At 45.2% G+C, this 23365-nt stretch overlaps 1 protein-coding gene across 9 annotated transcripts in view; it reads left to right on the top strand.

Moving 5' to 3' along the window:
* TNS1 (tensin 1) overlaps positions 1–23365 on the top strand; it is a 673270-nt gene that overhangs the window by 200874 nt on the left and 449031 nt on the right. For 8 of the 9 annotated variants that reach the window (XR_012245040.1, XM_073634389.1, XM_073634393.1 and 5 more), the window contains exon 2: positions 15285–15399. Coding sequence is in view for 8 of the 9 variants with exons in the window: in XM_073634389.1 (XP_073490490.1) it covers positions 15285–15399 (115 nt within the window). In the remaining variant the exon portion in view is untranslated. Of the gene's footprint in view, positions 1–15182; positions 15400–23365 lie in introns of those variants that run through there. The other variant, XM_073634395.1, reaches the window with a different exon arrangement.

The raw sequence follows: 23365 nt of genomic DNA, 5'->3' as shown, positions 1-23365 counted from the left end.
GGCAAAAAGACAAAAGAATTGCATCTGTAAATGAATTATCTTTTGTACTGAAAAAAAATGTAGACTTTTTCAAATCCCGTTTCACCAAAAATTCAGGAAACTCTCAAAGACATGACATTTGCCCCAGAAATCATTCTCAAAGTCCTCATTCACCTTGATGTGGGGACAACATAGTGGTCGGGCAGGCACATAGATTCCGGTATATTTGAATTCATTTGCAAGGATATTTCCAAAAGTGACTTGTATTCCTGGGAGAACAAAGAGACAAGCACTGACTAGACTATATATCAGACGTTTGTGGACACCTGACTATCACACCTGAATGAGGTTGTTGGATCTCCCGTTCCAAAACCACTGACATTTAATATGAAGTTGGCCTAGCGTTGTGACTATAACAGCTTTCACTCTTCTGGGAAAATTTTGGAGCGTGTCTGTGAGAATTTGGCCCAATCAGCCAAAAGAGCATTTGTGAGGTTGGTTGAGAAGACTTGGCGCACCATTGACTTTCAAAATCATTTCAAACATATTAGTAGGGTTGAGGTCAAGGCTCTGTGAAGGCCACTTGAGTTCCTACACACCAAACTCATCCAACCATGTCTTTATGTAGATATTGGATGAGAAGACCCAGCTCATTCCAGTTAACCCCAAAGAAGTTCAGTAGGGTTGAGGTCAGGGCTCTCTAAAGGCCACTCGAGTTCCCCCCACACCAAACTCATCAAACCACGTCTTTATGGCGATGTTGGATGTAAAGACCCAGCTCATTCCAGTTAACCCCAAAGAAGTTCTGTAGGGTTGAGGTCAGGGCTGCCTGAAGGCCACTTGAGTTCCCTCAACACCAAACTCCTCAAACCATGTCTTTATGGAGATGTTGGATGAGAAGACCTGGCTCCTTCCTATTTATCTCAAAGGTGTTCAGTAGGGTTGAGGTCAGGGTACTGTGAAGGCCACTTGAGTTCCTCCACACCAAACTCCTCAAACCATGTCTTTCTGGAGGTGTTGGATGAGAAGACCTAGCTCATTACAATTTATCCGCAAAGTGATCAGTAGGATTGAGGTCAGGACTGGCTTTGTACACGGGCACACATGCTGGAACAGAAATGGACCTTCTATGAACTGTTACCACAAGGTTGGAAAAATTACAATCCTATAAAATGGGAAGTGTCCCAGTCTGTACCCAAGATTCCCGATTCTTAATGAGGACTATTTTGCCCATGCAGGACAAAGTAAAAGGTTCACTTTAGAGCAGTAAGGAATACATGCTTCTCTTCTGTGCGCTTCCCCACCACCCTCCTGCTGAAGAAAAATCTGGTAATTGTAGATATTGAGGTACACATGACTCCCTCTTCTACCACCCAAAAGGCTCGACATCCATCATGAGGGGTGGGGGGAGAGTCCTTAGGCCTGCCAGTGCATCTCAGGGTCACCCACTCAACATCCGTACTTCATTCGATTTTAGAATTTCTGCCGTCATTTATCTCTTGATCTCTTCTCTGTCTTCACAAGTTCCATGCTGAAGGCGTTTTACTTTTGTTGCATCAATTATTGGTCTACCTGGCTGAAGACTTGCGCTTGCCTGAATAGTAATAGTTCTTTAATAGAAACAAAAAAATTATTAATGGAAAAAATGATTTGTTTGCCAGATACACATTCAATGATACCCACCCAATTTGACTCAATGCTTCCAGGTATAAAAACTATGCATGCATAAGCAGCTTAAATAAACTGATCATTGAGATCAGTCGTGTTTACAATCCTAGCTACAAATAGAACTTAGATCAGCTGAATACAACGGCAAAAAGACATTACTAAAAACAAAATGTTTGCTTATAGAATTAAAACTCTTGAATAAATATTTAATCCACGACAAAGGATTCCCAGAGCACTATGATTTAGCTAAAGAAGATGCTACCATATTTGAGGCTTAGTCTTAGATGGACATGCACAGTAGTTTCAAATTGAATTAAAATGTATGTAAGCCCTAACAATGAACTGTTTGGTCTGTAAAATATATCATACTTGCAGATCAACAAAGTATTTTTCTATATTTGCAGGACCTTTAAAGGGATAAAACATTGAGAAATTTGCACGTACAACTCTACTCTTTTTTTTTTTTTTTTTTTTTTGTTTTGTTTGTTTAAAAAGCTGACCATTGTAAGCAGGTAGTGTTATATGGTACGGTCCAAGAGCTGTAACTACTGTAACTTCCTGGACAGCTTGGCACGTTACATGATGATCCACTGTCAGGATGAACAGGTACAGGGGGACTCAAAAACTGAGGTAATAATGAAATTGATAGACATGTGCAATTCATTTTGTGCCAAATTAGTTTTTTAACGAATTTCGACAAATTCTTTAATTCAGAAATATCCGAATTAACGAAAACCTGTTTAACAAACTTTTCTGAATATTCGTAAAAATGTGTACGTTCGGAAAAAATTGTACATTCGTAAAAATTTGTAAAATCGTAAATTTGAAAAAATTTGCAAATTCGAAAAAATTTGTAAATTTAGAATTCGAAAATTCAGAAATTTGAAATTTGAAAATCTTAAATAACTAACTGATAATAACTTGACTATTACTAACTATTAAATTATAGGTATTGGAATTTCCTTTCAAATTTGGCTGTTAGTGAACGTAACGGATACGAATTTATCCAAAGTTACCAATTATCCGAAATAACAAATGCCGCATCTAAACAAATGGAACTGAACAAATGAATAATAAATAGTAATAAAATAAAAAGTTTCTTATTATTATAGTTATTTATTATTATTAATTCGTTACGTTCCATTTGTTTAGATGCGGCATTCGTTATTTCGGATAATTCGTAACTTCGGATAAATTTGTATTCATTACGTTCACTAACAGCCAAATCTGAAAGGAAATTCCAGTACCGATAATGTAATAGTTAAGTTATTATTAGTCATTTCAGATTTTAGAATCTCTGAATTTTTCGACTATACGAATTTTTCGAATTTACAATTTTTTTAAATTTACAAATTGTCCCTTTTTTTTCGAATTGCGATCGTCACGAATGACCCGAGAAAAAAAAAAAAAAAATTTCAGCAGTGCACTTGTCTATTGATTTTTAATAGCGTATAGAGGACCCTTTACCAGTTCACTTTGACAGGACTGCGAATAACCCCAACCCAACTGGCCAATATGGCTGTACATTGCAGTGCAGTGATACACACGATAACTCACTTAGACCCCTTTCACACTGGGGCGCTTTGCAGGCGCTACATCGCTAAAAAATGCGCCTGCAAAGCACCCTGATAGAGCCGCTCCTGTCTCTCCAATGTGAAATCCCCAAGGGCTTTCGCACTGGACCGGTGCACTGGCAGGACACTAAAAAAAGTCCTGCTAGCAGCATCTTAGGAGCGGTGTGTATACCGCTCCTCCACCGCTCCTGCCCATTGAAATCAATGGGGCAGTGTGGCTATACCGCCGACAATGCGCTGCTGCAGCAGCGCTTTGCAGGTGGTTTTAACCCTTTCTCGGCCACTAGCGGGGGGTAAAAGCGCCCCGCTAGCGACCGAATAGCGCCATGAAATTGACGGTAAAGCGCCACTAAAAATAGCGGCGCTTTACCGCCGACGCACCCACCGCCCCAGTGTGAAAGGGGCCCAACACGTGTTGTGGTGCGCTGCTGAAAATGTTGCTGGCATGATTCTGGGGGTAAAAGCGCCCCGCTAGCGACCGAATAGCGCCATGAAATTGACGGTAAAGCGCCACTAAAAATAGCGGCGCTTTACCGCCGACGCACCCACCGCCCCAGTGTGAAAGGGGCCCAACACGTGTTGTGGTGCGCTGCTGAAAATGTTGCTGGCATGATTCTGACTCCTTTGTGGTGCGTTGGGCAGCTCATTCAAATATATCAGCTGACTCCATGCATCTAAGTGTTTAAAGCGGAGTTCCACACAAAAATGGAACGTCCACTTTTTGGAACCCTCACCCCCTCTGGTGTCACATTTGGCACCTTTCAGGGGGGAGGGGGGTGCAGATACCTGTCTAAGACAGGTATTTGCACCCACTTCCGGCATAGACTCCCATGGGAGTCTATGCCTCTTCCTGTCCCTCCGCGCTGTCTCCTGGGAAACACACAGCTCCCAGGAGATAGCGGGGACCACTTACGATGCGCAGCGCGACTCGCGCATGCGCAGTAGGGAACCGGGAAGTAAAGCCGCAACGCTTCACTTCCTGATTCCCTCACCTAGGATGGCGGCGGCAGCTGCCGAGAACCGAGCGGGTTCTCGGCGTCCCCTGCCGACATCGCTGGACCCTGGGACAGGTAAGTGGCCATGTATTAAAAGTCAGCAGCTGAAGTATTTGAAGCTGCTGGCTTTTAATATTTTTTTTTTTTTTTTTTTTTGCGGTTTGGGTGGACTCCCTCTTTAAAGATAATTCCAGGTGTGGCGGTTTTGACATAGTTCCAACTTGGACCAACGTAAATCTGTATGTGCCATACCTGGAGGAGCAACCCTGGAAGCTGGAAATGACTGTAATAGACGCCACTACTCCGGTGATCACAACCAATACAAGTGTCTTCCTTGCTGCATTGTGAACACAGGAGGTCACTTTCCTGGCACAGGTGCCATTCAGGGAATGCTTAACCAGTTCTGGACCGCCAACCGCACATATACTGCGGCAGGACGGGGGGCCTGGTTGCGAGAAACAATGTACCTGGTCTGAGGGGGGGGGGGGGCACACACACCCACTGTGATTGGACACAGCCAATCAGCGGGCCCAGCGTCCATGATAACTTTTGCGCAAAACAATCAATATATGCTTATTGGGATTTTTTTTTTTTTTTACCAAAAATATGTAGCAGAATACATATTCATTCGGTATTGTCACACAACTGGGTGGGCTCACTGCACCCCGAGCCCACCACCCTTTTTTGAAGCCTATTAGAGACTCGTGCTCTAATTACGTGCTTAAAAAAACAAACAAACAAAAAAAACAATTGGAATTCATGCGTCCGGCACCCCGCATGTAGATTAGGGGGCCGGACACATGGGTAGGGTGGCGGCACCCTAATGTTTGGGGGTTCTAAGTAATTTTCTAGCAAATATAAATCCAGATTTTTACGTGTAGGAGAGAAGTATTCGAATAGGCCGGGCCTTCAAGTGGTTAAACGTTTGTTCTTTCTTTCTTGAATAAAATCCGGGTTTATGAGATTTGCAGATCATTGCATTGTAGATTTTATTGTATTTTTGTATTTTGTATTTTATGATATCATTTAGTGTTTTTATGTAGATTTTACTCAGCGTCCCGAATGTTTATGGAATTGTGGATTGTAGTATAAACATTGTTTCAGTTTTATAAACAATACAGTTCTATTCTATAACGAAATAGATACATGTCACAAATCTGATGTGACCGTTCTCCCGTACAAATACAATGTAGCACCCGGGTGATATGTTTTGATTGTCATTCTTCATTCTCCCATAAAGGATTGTCACCTCTGTCAAGTCTTCAGTCCGGGTTCTGATGGAATTTTCGGTCTCCCTGGGGGGTCGGTGATCATAACACTTCACATCTATTATCTATAGTTGGTGATTAAACTCTTCTGTGTTTTTTTTTTTTTGTTTTTTTTTTTTAGGAGGGGGGGGGGGGGGGGGGGTCCAGGCATGGCATGCAGGCACAGCGTGTGTTTCATTGGGAGCACACTGGGAGCTGTCAGTCAATCCCCAGCTGTAAAAATACAGAGCGGCCTGGGTCATGATGATTGCAACATGGCGCAGTCTGTCTTCAGTTCAACAGGAGGCGCAACAAAGGATGTTCATGTAACCTCCACTGGGTTCAGGAGAGTGCGGAACATTGGAACGCTTCCAATAATATTACTAACTATTAGATATGTTATATTATATTATATTAGATATTAGATACTATTAGATATGTGCACCGCCGAAACATTTGTTCGTTTTAGTTTCATTTGTTTGTTTGTTTTTTTCAGGTCATTCGTTATGATCGAAATTCGTTATTTCGCAAAAATTCGTAACTTCGGAAAAGTTTGAATTCATTGCCTTCCATTCGTTTAGATGCGGTATTCGAAAATTCAAAAATCCGAAAATAAGAAATAAAATCCTAAAATTAGAAAAATAAGAACAAAAATTCGAAAGAATTGAAGTCGCTCGGGATGTCGCACTTCATCTGACTCCCCAGCCTTCCCTTCAGTCTTGCACAGTTGCACCGGCTCCTCCTCAGCTCTGAAATGGTTTACTCTAACTTCACTGCACACTGTGGGCTTCCCACTATGTGCATTAGAAGCTGCAGCAAGTCAGGTAGAGTCCCGCCTCATTTCCTGGCTGGGAGGACATCCAGCATCATCTAGCCCACATGTGTCAAACACGAGGCCCGGGGTCCTGAATCCGACACACCGGGCCATTTCATGTGGCCCTCGCACCTCTCCTGCAGCTGCGGCTCCACCCTCATCTCTGTCCCCCCCACCTTGTGTCAGCAACAGAGAGGAGGACAGAACTCCTCATTGGCTCAGAGACAGCAGCATTAGCCATTGGTATCACAGCCAGGAAGGAGGAACCCGGGGGGGGGGGGGGGGGATGGGGTGGAATCAAGCCACACTCTGGGTGTGTTAATGGACACGCAGAGCTGGCTCGGGAGTGAGCACGCACAAGTGCCCCCCCAGAGCAAGCGGCTTGCTTTGGGGGGCACTCAGCAGAGGGGGAGGAGCCAGAGAAGAGGATCGGGGCTGCTCTGTGCAAAACCATTACACAGAGCAGGTAAGTATAACATGTTTGTTATTTAAAAGGAATAAAAAAATTAAGGTTTAGGCTCGGTTTCCACTATTGCAACCCCAAAGTCGCACGATTTTACCGCAATTTTTTTGCCGCGATTTTGATGCGACAGGAAACAATGATTGTGTATTCTTGAGGTCTATGGACTTCAAGTCGCATTAAAGTGGTACCAAAGTAGTGCAGGGACTACTTTTGAAGTCGCTGCGACTTGAAGTCGCACAGATATGAACGATACTCATTGGAAATCATGGGGAACGACTTGTCATGCGACTTTGCAGTCCCAAGTTGCATGATAAGTCGCACTAGTGGAAACCGAGCCTAACTGTATTGTATTTTTGTATATAGCTTTGAGGACAAATCCATCGATTTTTGCCCATTTTTTTTTACACCCCAATTGGACATCTCAGCCGAGGTGTAGAAAAAAATAAAACCACAAAGTACAGAAAACTACAATAAAAGGAAACTATTATCATTATTTTCTTTCTATTTGTATCCCCCTTGGGGCTGTATGTAATACGTCGCTCCGTAGCGAGCGATCAATGCGTCGCTCTCTCAGCTTTCACCTTCTGCTATCCTGAAAGGTCTCTCCATCTCAGCTGGGATCCAGATGTCATTAATAAGGATAATCAGGACCAGAACACTTGGGTGGTCGCAGACGGGGCAGCGGAAGAGGGAAAGCGGCCAACAAGAGGGGGGGTGGGGGGGGGGCTGGGGGCGGGTCTATCCCTTTTTTTTCTTGCTTATTCTGATGACCCCTCCTGAGTCTGGAGAAGTTTTTGTTGAATAAAACTTGTACAGGATGGAACAATACAGCTCAGCGTCGGGCTCTGATCCAGGAGAGATTTCACAGGGAAAAACTCTATGCAAACCACACGCGTGTTAACCACTTAACTGCCAGTCCTTGCACTTTGGACCTTGTTCAGAAGAACTGGCCAATACTGGGATTGCCCAAGAATTTGAATATGGAGTCCTAGATTATTATAATGCAATCTCAAATTAGGATTTTTTTTTTTACTTCAGCCTAAGGGTCAGGGGTCAGAAGCCACCCCCAAAATCTGACAGTTGCCACCCCGTACTACATATTTGGTTATAGGCCCAAGTGACAAGAGGACCTTCCCTAGACCTCCGGTCCAGCTCCCTTGGAGTGGAGAACAGGGGATGAGAGGGACGCAGATTGGCATGGGTTGCCGAAAAGTCTAATCTGCAGATGCTCACTTCTGGTAGAAGACTTGACTGCTAGGTGCTTGCCCACCCCAATGAGGACATCATCAAGGAGAAGTCCACAAAAGGGGCTACAGAGGAGCAGACTGGAACAGCAGTTGAAAGGAACACACGGCAGGCTGAAAGTGTAGTCTGAGATGAGATAAGGTCGGCAACCATGATGACAGACTGCAAGCAGGCAGGGTTGGGGTCAGGAGGCAAGCTGAGGTCACATCAGGGAAGCGAAGATGAACCGTGGTCAGGAACTTGCCAGGTTGGAAAGGCAAGGCAGAACCAAGTCCGAGATAGGCTGGGTCAGCAACAGGCAAGCAATTGAAGACAGAGTCAGAAACGAGCCAGGTCACCAATAAATAGTCAAGTATTATTATGCACTGGGCATTTAGCCCCTTTGCCAGATTCTGGCATATTTGGGTGGACCAGAAGGCACTGGTGTACTGTCCAGCTCTGCACCAGCAGTCTGAAAAAGTCTATGAGAGGCTGAAAAATGCAGCTGTTAGATGGGGCGGGAGGCTGTACTGAGTGGTACTAACTTTGGGGTCAAGCTAAGGTTGGTGACCATAAAGACAGATATCAAGCGGGTTAGCATACAGGTTTGTGGTCAGGAGGCAGGCCGAGGTCACATCATTGAAGCAGAGACGAATCGTGGTCAAGAACTTGCCAGGTTGGAAAAGCAAGGCAGAGCCAAGTCCAAGATAGGTTGGGTCAGCAACGGGCAAGCAATCAAAGGGTAAAAAAATTAGCCAGTTCTCGAAAGAATAGGCAAGTTTTAGGTCTCATGCACACTGGTTGTTTAGCCCCTGTGCTTCAGATTCTGGCATTTTGGGTGGCCAGAAGGTACAGGTGCACTGTCCAGTTGTGCACAGCAGTCTGTAAAAGTCTATGAGAGTGGTACTAACCTTCGGGGACAAGCTAAGATTGGCAACTGTGAAGACTGACAGCAAGCAAGTTACCAAACAGGGTTGCGGTCAGGAGGCAGACTGAGGTCACAACATTGAGGCAGAGATGAACTGTGGTCAGGAACTTGCCAGGTTGGAAAGACAAGGCAGAACCAAGATAGGTTGGGTCAGCAACAGGCGAGCAATCGAAGACTGGGTCAGAAACAAGCCAGGTCACCAATGCATCAGCAAGTATTCGGCCTCATGCACCCTGGGCCTTTAGCTCCTGTGCCTCAAATTCTGGTGTTTTTGGGTGGCCAGGCTGGAAAGGCAAGGCAGAACAAAGTCCAAGATAGGTCGGGTCAGCAACAGGCAAGAAATCAAATACAGGGTCAAAAAAAAATCCAGTTCACCAATGAAGGTCAAAAGACAAGGTGGGTTATTAAGAGGCAGGCAGAATAGAAACAAGTTCAAGAGCAGGCCAGGTCAGCAACAGAGGAGAAGATCTCTGGAAACAGGTTCTGGCTGTAGAATAATAGCTTAAGACCATCCAGCAAATTTCTAACTCTGTTCTGTTCCTTAATCGGGCCTTCTGGTGCCCAGGCTGGAATCAGTTGTGTGTGCCCATGTGCCTGCATGCCCATGCATCCTTGCTGCGTGTCCGGTCAACTCCCTGGCCTTCACATACTGTCTCCCAGCCTCTAGGAGTCCAAAATTGGCTCAATAAGAGGGAATCCTAGTGAAGAGGAATATAAGCAACGATGGGGTTCTGTTATTTCAAAGTGTTAAGCACACTCAGGTGCTGGGAGAGAGTGTTCGAGGTCAGGCAGTTGACAGAGCAGTAACTGTCAGACCTCAGGGGACCTCTGACCCCTGGCTCTGAAGATGAAAGTGAAAGGCAAGCAAGCAATGGGCAAATCTAAGACCTGGCAAACTCCTCCCTTATATATATTTCATCTACGTAAGGGGTTCATTTTTAAGCCTCTTGCACATGGGACCATCTACGGGGCTGAATGGCCCACCAGGCCATTTCATGTGGCCCTCGCACCTCCGTGTCTCAGTCCTCACCTTGTCTCAGCAGTCAGCAGCAGAGAGGAGGACAGAACTCCTCTGCCAGAATGTACTCTTCTCTGTGCAGCTGCGGAGAGGATCGTCCCTGACCTCCCCAGGTTTCAGCATTCGGCAGCAGAGAAGAGGACAGAGTTTCTCCAACAGAGCCTCCTCTGGTCTCAGCATTCAGCAAACTCTGGCAGCTGACTCCAGTCCACCTTTGGTCCTCCTCCAGACCCTGCACTTTCCGCTTCTCAGCTCCACCTAGGGTTGCCACTTATTTCTTTAAGCCAAACCCGAACACTATAGCGGCCTGCTACACCTGGGCCCAAAGGAGAGTGGTAATGCGGTGCGCATAGCATGCCACAGCGAGCAGTGGGATGTGGCCAGATTGCTCTTGCTGACACCATCGCCCTGCCCCCCCAGACAGCCACCCGCAGCTCCTGAACAGCAACAGATTTGGTTACTTGGGGAGACACAGTCCGGTCTGAATATTGTGTCTGGGTTTCAGCCTGCCTGAAACCCAGACACATGATTCAAACCCCGGACTGTCCGGGTGAATCCTGGACAGGTGGCTGCCCTAGCTCCACCCCTAGCTTCTTCCTGGCAGCAGCAGCACAGAGTAAAGTGGGGGGGTGCACTATGATGTAAGGAGGGTGGGGGGGGGGACTCTTGACTTCTGGTTGTGAAGGGGGGCTCTTGACATCTGATGTAAAGAGGGGGGTGGGTTGCTCTGGACATCATCCTACAGATGTAACCGGCCCTTTGAGGGCAACCATAATGCTGATGCGGCCCGAAAGGAAATTGAGTTTGACACCCCTGCTCTAGATGCTCCGGATGTCGCTCACAATTTTTGTTATTTGGCCCCCCATCTAAAAATTGACTTTATCTTGCAAAACAAGGCTGAGCATGATTGCTTCAATATCCACATGGGGTTAACGTTCAGCAAGGTCTGAGTTTGTACAAATCCAGCTACTCCTTGTTCATTCTGTGCTGTACCTCCTTACATAGCTGAGGCCTGCTGTGTGTGCTGTGCTGCCCTCTGCTGGCTATTCAACAGACAGCAAGCCCCCCCCCTCTATTGACAGCTGTAAGGTTTTCTTACTTAACCTCTTGCCTACCGGGCACTTTCACCCCCTTCCTGCCCAGGCCAATTTTCAGTTTTCAGCACTGTTGCACTTTGAATGACAATTGCGCGGTCATGCAACACTGTACACATATGATTTTTTTTATCATTTTCTTCACACGAACAGAGCTTTCTTTTGGTGCTATTTAATCACTGCTTTGTTTTGAATTTTGTACTATTTTTTTTTCTTTAAATTTTTGGCTTTTTAAAGTTTTTCTCAGTTTCTGTCAGTAAAGTTTGGAAATAAGTAGTAATTTTTCTCCTTCACTGATTGGCACTGATAGGCTGCACTGATGAGGAGGCACTAATATGCCGCACCGATGAGCACTGATAGGCAGCACTGGTGGGAACTGATAGGTGGCACTGATGAGCACAGATAGTCGGCACTGATAGGCTGCACTGATGAGGAGGCACTAATATGCCGCACTGATGGGCACTGGTAGGGAGCACTGATAGGCAGCACTGATGGGCACTGATAGGCGGCATTGATGGGCACTGATAGGCGGCATTGATGGGCACTGATAGGCGGCATTGATGGGCACGGATAGGCAGCACTGATGGGCATGGATAGGTGGCACTGATGGACACTGAAAGGCAGAAGTGACTGGCATCACTAATAGGCACTGGTGGCACTGGGGGATTTTACTATAAGCATGGCACTGATGATCGGTGCCCTGATTACATGTTCGGCTGTCCCCTGCGAGGAAATGCCACTGATCGGCTCTCCTCACCACACACTCTGTCATGTGGTGAGGAGCGCCGATCACCGACACTTCCATGTTTACATGTGACCAGCTGTGATTGGACACGGCCGATCACATGGTTAAAGAGCCGTGTGATCGGCTCTTTACAGAGATCGGGGTCGTGCCGCGAACTAGCAACATGTCGCGGCCGCAATCGCCACCCGCCGCGAATGCCCATTCTGGGGCAACGTCATATGACGTCCACCCAGAACGAGAGCCGCACCGTCCCTCCGTCATTTGACGGTGGGCGGGGCGACAAGCGGTTAAAGAGGAACTGCAGTCTGCTGACATGATTTGTAATAAAAACATCTTTACCATTCTGAAGCTTCCCTCCAACCACTTTGCATATTATTTTATATATATTGTGATTCTGTATTTGCCAAATATGCTGCAGAAATCTCCCTCCACTGAGGCTGGCTGCAGCCATTTTAACTGTGGGCAGCTGAAGCTGCTGCCTGTTCACGTCCTGGATTTACACAGACACACAGAGGCACACCTCCAGCTCTGCAGCTCTCATTGGCCCTCTTATGACTCACCCCCCCTCCCTTCCTGGCAAATTCTCCCGAGAGTGAGAGAGAGCTGTGCATGATGTCATAAGACTAGGCTAATGACCAGACAAGAAACAGGAAGTGGGCTGTATAAGGGATTTACTTGCAGCAACCCAATGCCTTTAGGTATATAGACGTGGTGAAGACGACTTGCTGACGTTCAAACCGAGCATCAGAATGGGGAAGAAAGGAGATTTAAGTGGCTTTGAACGTGGCATGGTTGTTGGTGCCAGACGGGCTGGTCTGATCATTTAAAAAACTGATCTATTAATCCCAATAGGCGTATATTGATTGGTTTGCGCAAAAGTTATAGTGTGTACAAAATAGGGGGTAGATTTATGGCATTTTTATTTTAAAAAATTTTTTTTACTAGTAATGGCAGTGATCAGCGATTTTTAGCGGGACTGCGACATTGCGGCGGACAAATCGGACACTTTTAGCACTTTTTTGGGACCCAATCCCCTTGTTTACATCAGCAGATCCCCGTTCTGTCAGGAACGATCGCAGGGGGGGGGGGGGCGCACATCGCGTACGCTGGACCTGCTGATTGGCTGCCCCGCTGACAATTCGGCGTGCGCCCACAAAGGCTAGCGCACGAATCGACGTACACCTACATTGATTCGTGCAGCCGAGCCGACTTTACTATACTGCGGCGGGTGGTCGGCAAATGGTTTAATCACCACGACCTACCTGAGTATTGTTGCTGACCATGTCCATCCCTTTATGACTACAGTGTCCCCATCTTCTGATGGCTCCTTCCAGCAGGATAATGCACCATGTCACAAAGCTCCAATCATCTCACCACTGGACAATGAGGTCCCTGTACTCCAATGGCCTCCACACTCATCACATCTCATCCAATAGAGCACCATTGGGATGTGGTGGAACGGGAGATTGGCATCATGGATGTGCAGCCGACAAATCTGCAGCAACTGTGTGATGCTCTCATGTCACTATGGAGCAAAATCTCTGAGGAATGTTTCCAACTCCTTGTTGTATCTATTCCACCAAGAATGACGGCAAAAGGGGGTCCAACCCGGTACTAGCAAGGTGTACCTAATAAAGTGGCCGGTTGCACTGATGCCACTTTTTTAAGACCGAATACAAGTACCGATACCTTCTTCAAGTACTCGCCGATGCCGATTACTGATACGGTTATGTGACAGTGCCACTAATATGCAGCACTGGTGACGCATGGACTGTGTCTGTCGTTTTAATTTTTATTTTATTTATTTTTTACAATTTTATTTTTTTCAATTTTTCTTTTATTATTATTTTTTACATATTCTTTTTTACAATTTTATTTTTTTATAATGCTTTCTTTTTTTTTTGGGGGGGGGGGGGGGTGGACAGTGTCAGTGTGTTTTATTTTATTTTTACAATTTAACATTTTCAGTATTTACTTATTACAATTCTTTTTTATTTAATTATTATTTTTAGCGCTGTTGGGGGGTGCCTTTGCTGAGATGATGCATCAACTGTGTCAGTGGTCTTTATTTTTTTTTTTTTGTTATTTATTTTTTACAGTGCTTTCTTTTTTTTGGGGGGGGGGGGGGGGGGCAGTGGACATTGTCATTGTGCTTTTTATTTTATTTTTTTATTATTTTTACAATTTAACCTTTTCAGTATTTGCTTAATACAATTCTTTATTATTATTATCATTATTATTATTATTATTATTATTATATATTATATATATTTTTCAGCCCTGTTGGGGGGGGGGGGGTGGCTTTGCTGAGATAACGCGTGGACTGTGTCAGTGGTTTTTATATCTTATTTTTTACAATTATACTTTTTACAATTTATTGTTTTGTTATTTTTTACAATTTATTTTTTTATTATTATTATTATTTTTTTTTTTTACAATGCTTCCTTTTTTTGGAGGGGGAGTGCACAGTGTCAGTTTGTTTTTTATTTTATTTTTTTTAAATTATTTTTACAATTTAACCATATTTATTTATTACAATTCTTTTTGTTTAATTATTATTTATTATTGTTATTTTTTAACCCTGTTGGGGGTGGCTTTGCTGAGATATCAGGGGTCTTGGATAGATCTATCTAAAATATATATAGAGATATATCTATATAGATATAGATATCTATGTAGATATATAGATCTCTCTCTATCTCTATCTCTATCTATCTATCTCGAGATATCTATATCTAGCACAAACCTAGTCATAGTTCCAAGCTCCAAATCTGCCCATTCTGAGAATTGGAGTGCTTCCATCTACATTCGGGTGTTCTCACTTCTCCTGTTGTAATGTGCAATAATTGTTACCTCCACCAGGGGGGGCTGGTTCTTTTTTAAATGGTCCTGGAAGGTGTACAGACCTGGTGGGTCTTGCTGCAGGAATTCCTGAGAGATATAAGAACCCATCAGGTGGTTTAAATCTCCAGTTTTTTGGGTGGAGTGGCCATTAGAAGGTTACTGAAATCTGACAGTTTTCATATCCATTGTTCCCAACATGGCCATTCAAGGTGAGAATCATTCTCCAGTAACCAGGTCTGTGTGTGCCATATCTATCTATCTATCTATCTATCTATCTATCTATCTATCTATCTATCTATCTATCTATCTATCTATCTATCTATCTATCTATCTATCTATCTATCTATATCTATAGATATAGATATATATCTATAGATATAGATATATATCTATAGATATATATCTATATATATAAAAATCTCTCTCTCTCTCTCTCTCTCTCTCTCTCTCTCTCTCTCTCTCTCTCTCTCTCTCTCTCTCTATCTATCTATCTATCTATCTATATATATATATATATATATATATATATATATATATATATATATATATATATATACACACACCCATATATATATATGCTAAGTAGTAGATGTATTGTACAATCTCCTTTCTGAAGTGCCCCTTGGACATAATTAATGTGAAAAGACTGTTGATGATGAATTCTGATCCTCTCTGTTTTCCCTTTTCACAGCCTGAAGACCTGGAGGGACAGAACTGTCACACATTCAAGATAAAGAACTTTAAGAAGGTGAAGTCATGCAGCGTGTGCAAGACGGCGATTACCAGGGAGGGGACTGCGTGTCGCGGTGAGTCCATAATATTTTCTGACACTTTCACAGGTTCAGCACAAAAAAAAAAAAAAATAAAATGAAAAAATAAAACAATAGATTTCTATAGTAGGAAAAGGGGAATTTTTTTTTTTGGACCATGTTGTATGTTATACCCATATATATATAGGGTGGGACATAAAGGATAGCATCATACACCTTCCCCCTAAACCCAATCTCTCCATCCCTACCCTATTCTGAATCACAGGGTTCATCAATGAAGATACTACAAGTCCGGTCTGCCATTGTGGCGGGGGGACTCAGCAAAGTGCACCAACAGCAGACTGGTAGTAGTCCACTCATTACTTCAGCTTTCTAACAGGATGGATGTTCTTACATCCATATGGACCTTGGGGGGGGGGGGGAAGCAACACAAGAGCCTGTTTATTGCACTTGCAATACACTCATCTTAATTGCAAAGCAGCAAACTGATCTCGATTGCAAAGCGGCACGCTGATCTCGATTTGCAAAGCAGCACACTGATCTCGATTTGCAAAGCAGCACACTGATCTCGATTGCGAAGCTCTGCAAGTGTGATTGCAAAAATAAAATGTACAATTTTATTACTTTAGTGTACTTATTTTTTTTCCCAAAGTTTGTTTTTAATCTCTTCCTGCCACTGTGATGCATAAATGCGTCCCATGGGGTCCAAGGTTGTGTGCGGAGAGTGCGCTCAATGCCTGCTCTTCGAACACTGACAGACCTGTCACCTACAGCTCTTGGTCTCTGTTATTGATCAGCAGCCAGTGGGATATGTGAGAGCCAATCAGAGATTGATCAGAACGCCACCACCTCATCCTGGCATTTAAAAGGGAACTTATTTATTTATTTATTTATTCCTTTTAAGTCAGAAAAATACAAATACTGCGGCTGCTGACTTTTTTAAAAATCAGGTACTTGCCAATGCCTGGGGTCCAGAACTGTCTTCCCGAAGCTGGTTCTTCATACCACTGTGAGTCCCTGGTCCCGCCACCTTGTATATGAGAGCCAGCTGGGCTTCCTGAAGAACTACAGTCGGCTTGCCCACCTCTCATGTGCGAATTGGCGCAGCGCTTTGTGAATGGTCCTGCAGCCTCCTGGGACACGTGACATGTCCCTGGAGGCTGCGGGAGGGGATGGGGGCAGGGCAAGGGATGCCATCCTCATCTAGGCGAGGACTGCGGAAGTTGGAGCAGGTACTGATAAAAATTGGTACTTGCCCCACCCTTCAAAAAAAAAAAATGGAACTCACTTACAGGTTGGGAGGGTGGGATGAGGATGCAAAACCAGCTGGACTTCACTTTTTGAGTGAAGTTCCTCTTTAAGACCCACTTAAGGGACCAATGGGAGTTTTTGTTTTTGTTTTATTTTTTTATTGGTACACAATTGTTATATGCCAATACATGCGCAAAACTTTTTTTAACAGTTTATTTTTAAAAACTAGACAATTACATTATAAAACTGATGGCTCTGCAGATCTCACTGCAGCCTGAAGGTGGCAGTGTTCATCTGCAGGCTGAAGGTTTATTTTAGCACTGAAGTTTCTTATATGTGACCTAGTGACCACATGATCGGGGACTTCTCTGGTTCCTGATTGTCATTGGGGACCAGGGCTGTCAATGACAGCTGGGTTTGGCAGCCATCAGCTGCATATTTTGGCTTCAGGGCTATGATGTGTAAAGAGACAGGGGGCTTTCCTGGGGAATTGACACTTTCTGGATTGTCCTTTCCTTAGTAGGTTCATTGCAAGTCACTAAAAAAATATTTTATGCGAAAGTAAAACACAAGTTGGCATATATGGAATTTTTTTTTTTTTTTCTGTGCTTTTACCTGAAATTTTAGATGACCGGTCTTTTTAATTATGGAATGATACCATTTGTTACAATGTACAGTATCTCACAAAAGTGAGTACACCCCTCACATTTTTGTAAATATTTTCTTCTATCTTTTCATGTGACAACACTGAAGAAATGACACTTTGCTACAATGTAAAGTAGTGAGTGTACAGCTTGTATAACAGTGTAAATTTGCTGTCCCTTCAAAATAACTCAACACACAGCCATTAATGTCTAAACCTCTGGCAACAAAAGTGAGTACACCCCTAAGTGAAAATGTCCAAATTAGGCTCAATTAGCCATTTTCCCTCCCCGGTGTCATGTGACTCGTTAGTGTTACAAGGTCTCAGGTATGAATGGGGAGCAGGTGTGTTAAATTTGGTGTTATCACTCTCACTCTCTCATTCTGGTCACTGGAAGTTCAACATGGCACCTCATGGCAAAGAACTCTCTGAGGATCTGAAAAAAAAGAATTGTTGCTCTACATAAAGATGGTCTAGGCTATAAGAAGATTGCCAAGACCCTGAAACTGAGCTGCAGCACGGTGGACAAGACCATACAGAGGTTTCACTCAGAACAGGCCTCACCATGGTCCACCAAGGAGGTTGAGGTCACGTGCTCAGCGTCATATCCAGAGGTTGTCTTTGGGAAATAGACATATGAGTGTTGCCAGCATTGCTGCAGAGGTTGAAGGGGTGGGGGGGGGGTCAACCTGTCAGTGCTCAGACTATACGCCGCACACTGCATCAAATTGGTCTGCATGGCTGTCGTCCCAGAAGGAAGCCTCTTCTAAAGATGATGCACAAGAAAGCTCGCAAACAGTTTGCTGAAGACAAGCAGACTAAGGACATGGATTACTGGAACCATGTCCTGTGGTCTGATGAGACCAAGATAAACGTATTTGGTTCAGATGGTGACAAGCGTGTGTGGCGGCAACCAGGTGAAGAGTACAAAGACAAGTGTGTCTTGTCTACAGTCAAGCATGGTGGTGGGAGTGTCATGGTCTGGGGCTGTATGAGTGCTGCCGGCACTGGGGGGCTACAGTTCATTGAGGGAACCATGAATGCCAACCAGTGGCGGTGCCTCCATTAAGGGTACACGGGTGCCTTCAGCCACACCCCTATATGAATAATGGCCACCGTTGCCACCCCCTATTTAGGCATCCGGCCCCTTTTTGGACCCTGGGCACCTGAATTACAGCGGCGGGGGTGTATTTTTGAAGAGCCATAGGCTTTAACAGAATTCAAAAAAGGTGAACTTGGAGCACAAAGCGCTGCGGTCGTCGTTCACCCAGGTGTGTTAGAAAAGCGAATGAATATTCGCTTTTTTTAACACTGAACCACCTCTCCGCCAATCAGGAAGCGTGGGTGTGTTACCCATCACCTGATTGGCTGAAACGACAGGCGCTGTGATTGAATGCCTATCAGAAGGAGGGGAGGAGACGCATGGAGGACACAGCTCACTGCTGCCTGACCCGCCACCAAGATAGGGTAAGTGCCGGGCGGACAGCGAGCGGGCTGGGGGGTCACAGTGGCAACTTTTGATAGACACAGTGGCAGCATTTGATGGGCACAGTGGCGGCATTTGATGGGGCACAGTGGCGGCGTTTGTTTTATTTCTCAGTATTTTTCAGTTTGTTTGTGCCCCCCCCCCTAAAAAAAAAAAAAAGAGCAGGATTCCAACATAACGACCCCAAACACACCTCCAAGATGACCACTGCCTTGCTAAAGAAGCTGAGGGTAAAGGTGATGGACTGGCCAAGCATGTCTCCAGACCTAAACCCTATTGATCATCTGTGGGACATCCTCAAACAGAAGGTGGAGGAGCACAAGGTCTCTAACATCCACCAGCTCCGTGATGTTGTCATGGGGGAGTGGAAGAGGACTCCAGTGGCAACCTGTGAAGCTCTGGTGACCTCCATGCCCAAGAGGGTTAAGGCAGTGCTGGAAAATAATGGTGGCCACACAAAATATTGACACTTTGGGCCCAATTTGGACATTTTCACTTAGGGGTGTACTCACTTTTGTTGCCAGCGGTTTAGACATTAATGGCTGTGTGTTGAGTTATTTTGAGGGGACAGCAAATTTACACTGTTATACAAGCTGTACACTCACTACTTTACATTGTAGCAAAGTGTCATTTCTTCAGTGTTGTCACATGAAAAGATAGAAGAAAATATTTACAAAAATGTGAGGGGTGTACTCACTTTTGTGAGATACTGTAAATCTTAGAATAAAAGAACACTGTGGTCAGTATTGGGTATACAGATGGGTGTATATATGAGCAGTACGGGATGGACGGAGAGACCTCAGACACGGCTATGGCGCCAGAGAGAGTAGCTTGCACCCAGCGGGCCGTGTCGTATAATTGACACATTGTCAGCGGACTGTGATTTGTCACAGAGGAAGTGTGAGCGGGGTACAGGTCACCCACGCTGCTCTTATTTAATAATCAGCTACTACAACTTCCAGATTCTGTAAACCACAGGAAACTGCCTATCGCATGCTGATAGAGACCAGCGCCAGTCTGCTCAGGTCCCGATAATACTGGAGGTTCCTCTAAGTGGTCAGAGTTCAGGTGAGTCTGCTGGGTGGGTGTGGCTGTGTACACACAGGCTGCAGGTATCACACTCTCTTTTTTGGGGGTGATTCATTAAAAGCCAAGGCAGGCCATAGATAATGCAATTTCCTTGCTCGATTTCCCCCATCAACACAGTCCGTGTTAATGGGGCAATCCCTCCCGCAGAGCTATTGTGTTCTGCCAGCCTTTTCGGCAACACACAATGATTACTGCTATCAGTTATAGCTTCCAGCAGCAGTCAAATCTGACAGGGTGGTTGAGTTTGGTACAACCAGCCTGCCCATACATGGGTCAAATCTTGTCTGGTACCTGCTGAACCAGCCAAGATTCAGTCCATCTATACCTGGTTTAAAGGGGTTGTAAAGGTTCATTTTGTTTATTTTTTAAAAATAGCAAACATGTCATACTTACCTCCACTGTGCAGCTCGTTTTGCACAGAGTGGCCCCGATCCTCCTGTTCTGGGGTCCCGCGGCGTCCCTCTCGGCTCCTCCCCGCAATAGCTAACCCCCTCGGGAAGCTCTCTCCCGCGGGGGTTACCTTGCAGGCGCGCTCCCATCTCATACACTCTGCGTCCATAGACAGACAGAGTGTATGTCTCGGTCCCGCCCCCACCCGCGGCCACGTCATTTGGATTTGATTGACAGCAGCGCGAGCCAATGGCTGCACTGCTTTCGATCTTGCCAATGAAGAGCTGAGCAGACCGGGCCGAGAAGAGCCGAGAAGCCAGCGCGTTCCCGACGTGGGACTTTCGAGGGCTCAGGTAAGTAAACCGGGGGGGCTGGGGGGCTGTTGGGCCGGTAACTATCAGATCTTTTTTCACCTTAATGCATAGGATGCATTAAGGTGAAAAAAACGAAAGGTTTACAACCCCTTTAAGTCCACATTTTATACCATGTTTCATCTTACACCCATATTTAGGATTTACCATGAAATATAGTATGAACCCCCTATACTGCCCACCTTTGTCTGATTTGCGGGGTGCATCTTCTAACACAGGGGTGTCAAACTCCATTTCATTGCGGGCCGCATCAGCATTATGGTTGCCTTCAAAGGGCCGGTTAATCTGTAAGACTATTAAAATTTATCCAGGGCCTTTTTTTTTTTATCAAAGAATAGGTGTGGGAACTCAGCAATGCCCTCTGCCAAACCACATTTAACGGTGGGTGTGGCCAAATTGCACTAACAGTGGGAGGATCTTAAAGAGGCAATAAATACCAGGCGTTTGTTAAATGCAGAGTTCAGGGGTACGCTACATACTGAGTGCAGGGTTCAGGGGTGTGCTGTGTACAGAGTGCAGGGTTCAGGGGTGTGCTGTGTACAGAGTGCAGGGTTCAGGGGTGTGCTGTGTACAGAGTGCAGGGTTCAGGGGTGTGCTGTGTACAGAGTGCAGGGTTCAGGGGTGCGCTGTGTACAGAGTGCAGGGTTCAGGGGTGCGCTGTGTACAGAGTGCAGGGTTCAGGGGTGCGCTGTGTACAGAGTGCAGGGTTCAGGGGTGCGCTGTGTACAGAGTGCAGGGTTCAGGGGTGCGCTGTGTACAGAGTGCAGGGTTCAGGGGTGCGCTGTGTACAGAGTGCAGGCTTCAGGGGTGCGGCGTGTGCAGGCTTCAGGGGTGCGGCGTGTGCAGGGTTCTGCTCTATTTTACAGGCTGTCCATGTCTCGCCTTCACCCCTCCCCCTTGGGGCATGGGCCACATGAAAATTGTCTGGCGGGCCGATTTGGCCCGCAGGCCTTCGGTTTGACACACATGGGCTAGATAATGCTGAACGTCCTCCAGTCAGGAAATGAGGCGGGGCTCTGTCTGTCTGAGTTTCTGCATCTTCTAATGTACATTGTGAGAAGCTTACAGTGTGCAGTGAAATCGGATCCAGGGTTGTGAAATGTTTTGGTAAAAGGGGCAACATTGTATATTTTACAAATATCTGTAGGCTGAAAAAATGAATGAGTTCCCTTCTGTGTCAGAGTCCCGATCGGAGCCGACCCCCCCCCCCCCCCAAACCCCACCCCCCCTTACATCAAGGTCCCCATCAGAATCCCCCTTACATCATTGTCCTCCATCAGGGTCTTTCTTACATTAGGGTCCCCCCTACATCAGGTCCCCCTGTCCCCCCCCCCTTACATCAAGGTCCCCATCAAAGCCTCTCTTACAGTTCAGTAGCAGCTCCAAAATGTTGGCTGTGTCTGCTGCTGTCATGTCTCCCTCATGCTCAGTTTTCATTCTATATATAAACTAAATTGTTGACTTATGTTTTAAAAAAAAACATGTTTCCTTCCTACAGCAAATGCTGACACACAACTATTTGCATTACCATTTCTCATCAGTAGATGGCAGTGTTTCTCTGATAAACAGAGATGTTGACACTTTGTATCAGGTTGTGCATTGGGGGATACAATAGTCTCCACTTACTGTATGTTACATACTGAGATTTAGGCGAAGAAAAACTGTAGAGGATACTGGACTGGACTTTAGATTGGTAGCCACTAGTAGACCCAAATGAAAGAAAGTGCTCAATGTAGTAAAAATACCAACTTTTATTATGACGTTATTAAAGTGATAGTAAACCCACATTTGTAAGTTTTTACCTATAGGTAAGCCTATAGCCAAGTCGGAGCTAGGATATCCATTCAGCCGACATAGATAGATGGGGTTGAATCTGCAGCGAGGATCGGCACGGGTGTCAGTGCTTTCCATACAATTTAGCAGATTCATGGTATTTGGGGAGGACATACTTACCGAGGATGGCCTGGCTTCATTACCATATTTTAATATATCAATATCGGACATTACTCCATGTATTGCGGCTCCCACTCCTTCTCCCTTGAAAAATCTTTTGCACAGGGTATATGCTTATGACCTTAGAACAAGCTCTCCTGTTTTGACTGAAGTTTTTTGGACGTACTCTCGATCTGGGTGCCACTTGTGTGATACCCTTCGTCTTTCTTCCCTCCATCTTTTGTCTCCCCCCCCCTTGTCTCATATCGTGTAGTGGGCACTCCATCTCTTCCATTGAAACCTGGTACCAATAGGATCCCCTGAGGAAGCTATAAGCGAAACGTGTAGTGATCCCTTGGTACTTCAAATTTCTCTGTGGGGCCCCAATATGGAAGACAATCTATAACTCAAGTTAAAAGTTCAGCATATCCTTGGGCTTAAACCTAACAGGTCTCTTTTTGTACATACATAGGAGCAAACCCACATGGGATGTCACCTTACGTACACTATTTGTATTATATGTCAAACCCATCCTATGATTTTTAACCTCTTCAGATCTGCGCTATGGCCAAATGACGGCAACAGCGCGGATCTACATTGCCGGGACGACATCTATTGACGTCGTCCCGTGCACGAGCGGCCTGCGCTCGGTGATCAGCGAGGTCTATGAGACTCGCCTAATCACAGATCAGAGTAAGGGTTGGTCCCGACCCCTTACCACATGATCAGCTGTCAGCCAGTGACAGCTGATCATGTGATGTAAACAGAGCCGGTAACCGGCTATTTTTCCTCCTCGCGCTGACAGCGTGAGGAGGAAAAAAAACCCGATCACCGGCGGCC

This window comes from Aquarana catesbeiana, linkage group LG06, assembly GCF_042186555.1.
Source record: "Aquarana catesbeiana isolate 2022-GZ linkage group LG06, ASM4218655v1, whole genome shotgun sequence".
Classification (NCBI taxonomy): domain Eukaryota; kingdom Metazoa; phylum Chordata; class Amphibia; order Anura; family Ranidae; genus Aquarana; species Aquarana catesbeiana.
Note: the sequence above shows the minus strand (reverse complement) of the source record. Positions and strands in the feature narration are given on the sequence as shown.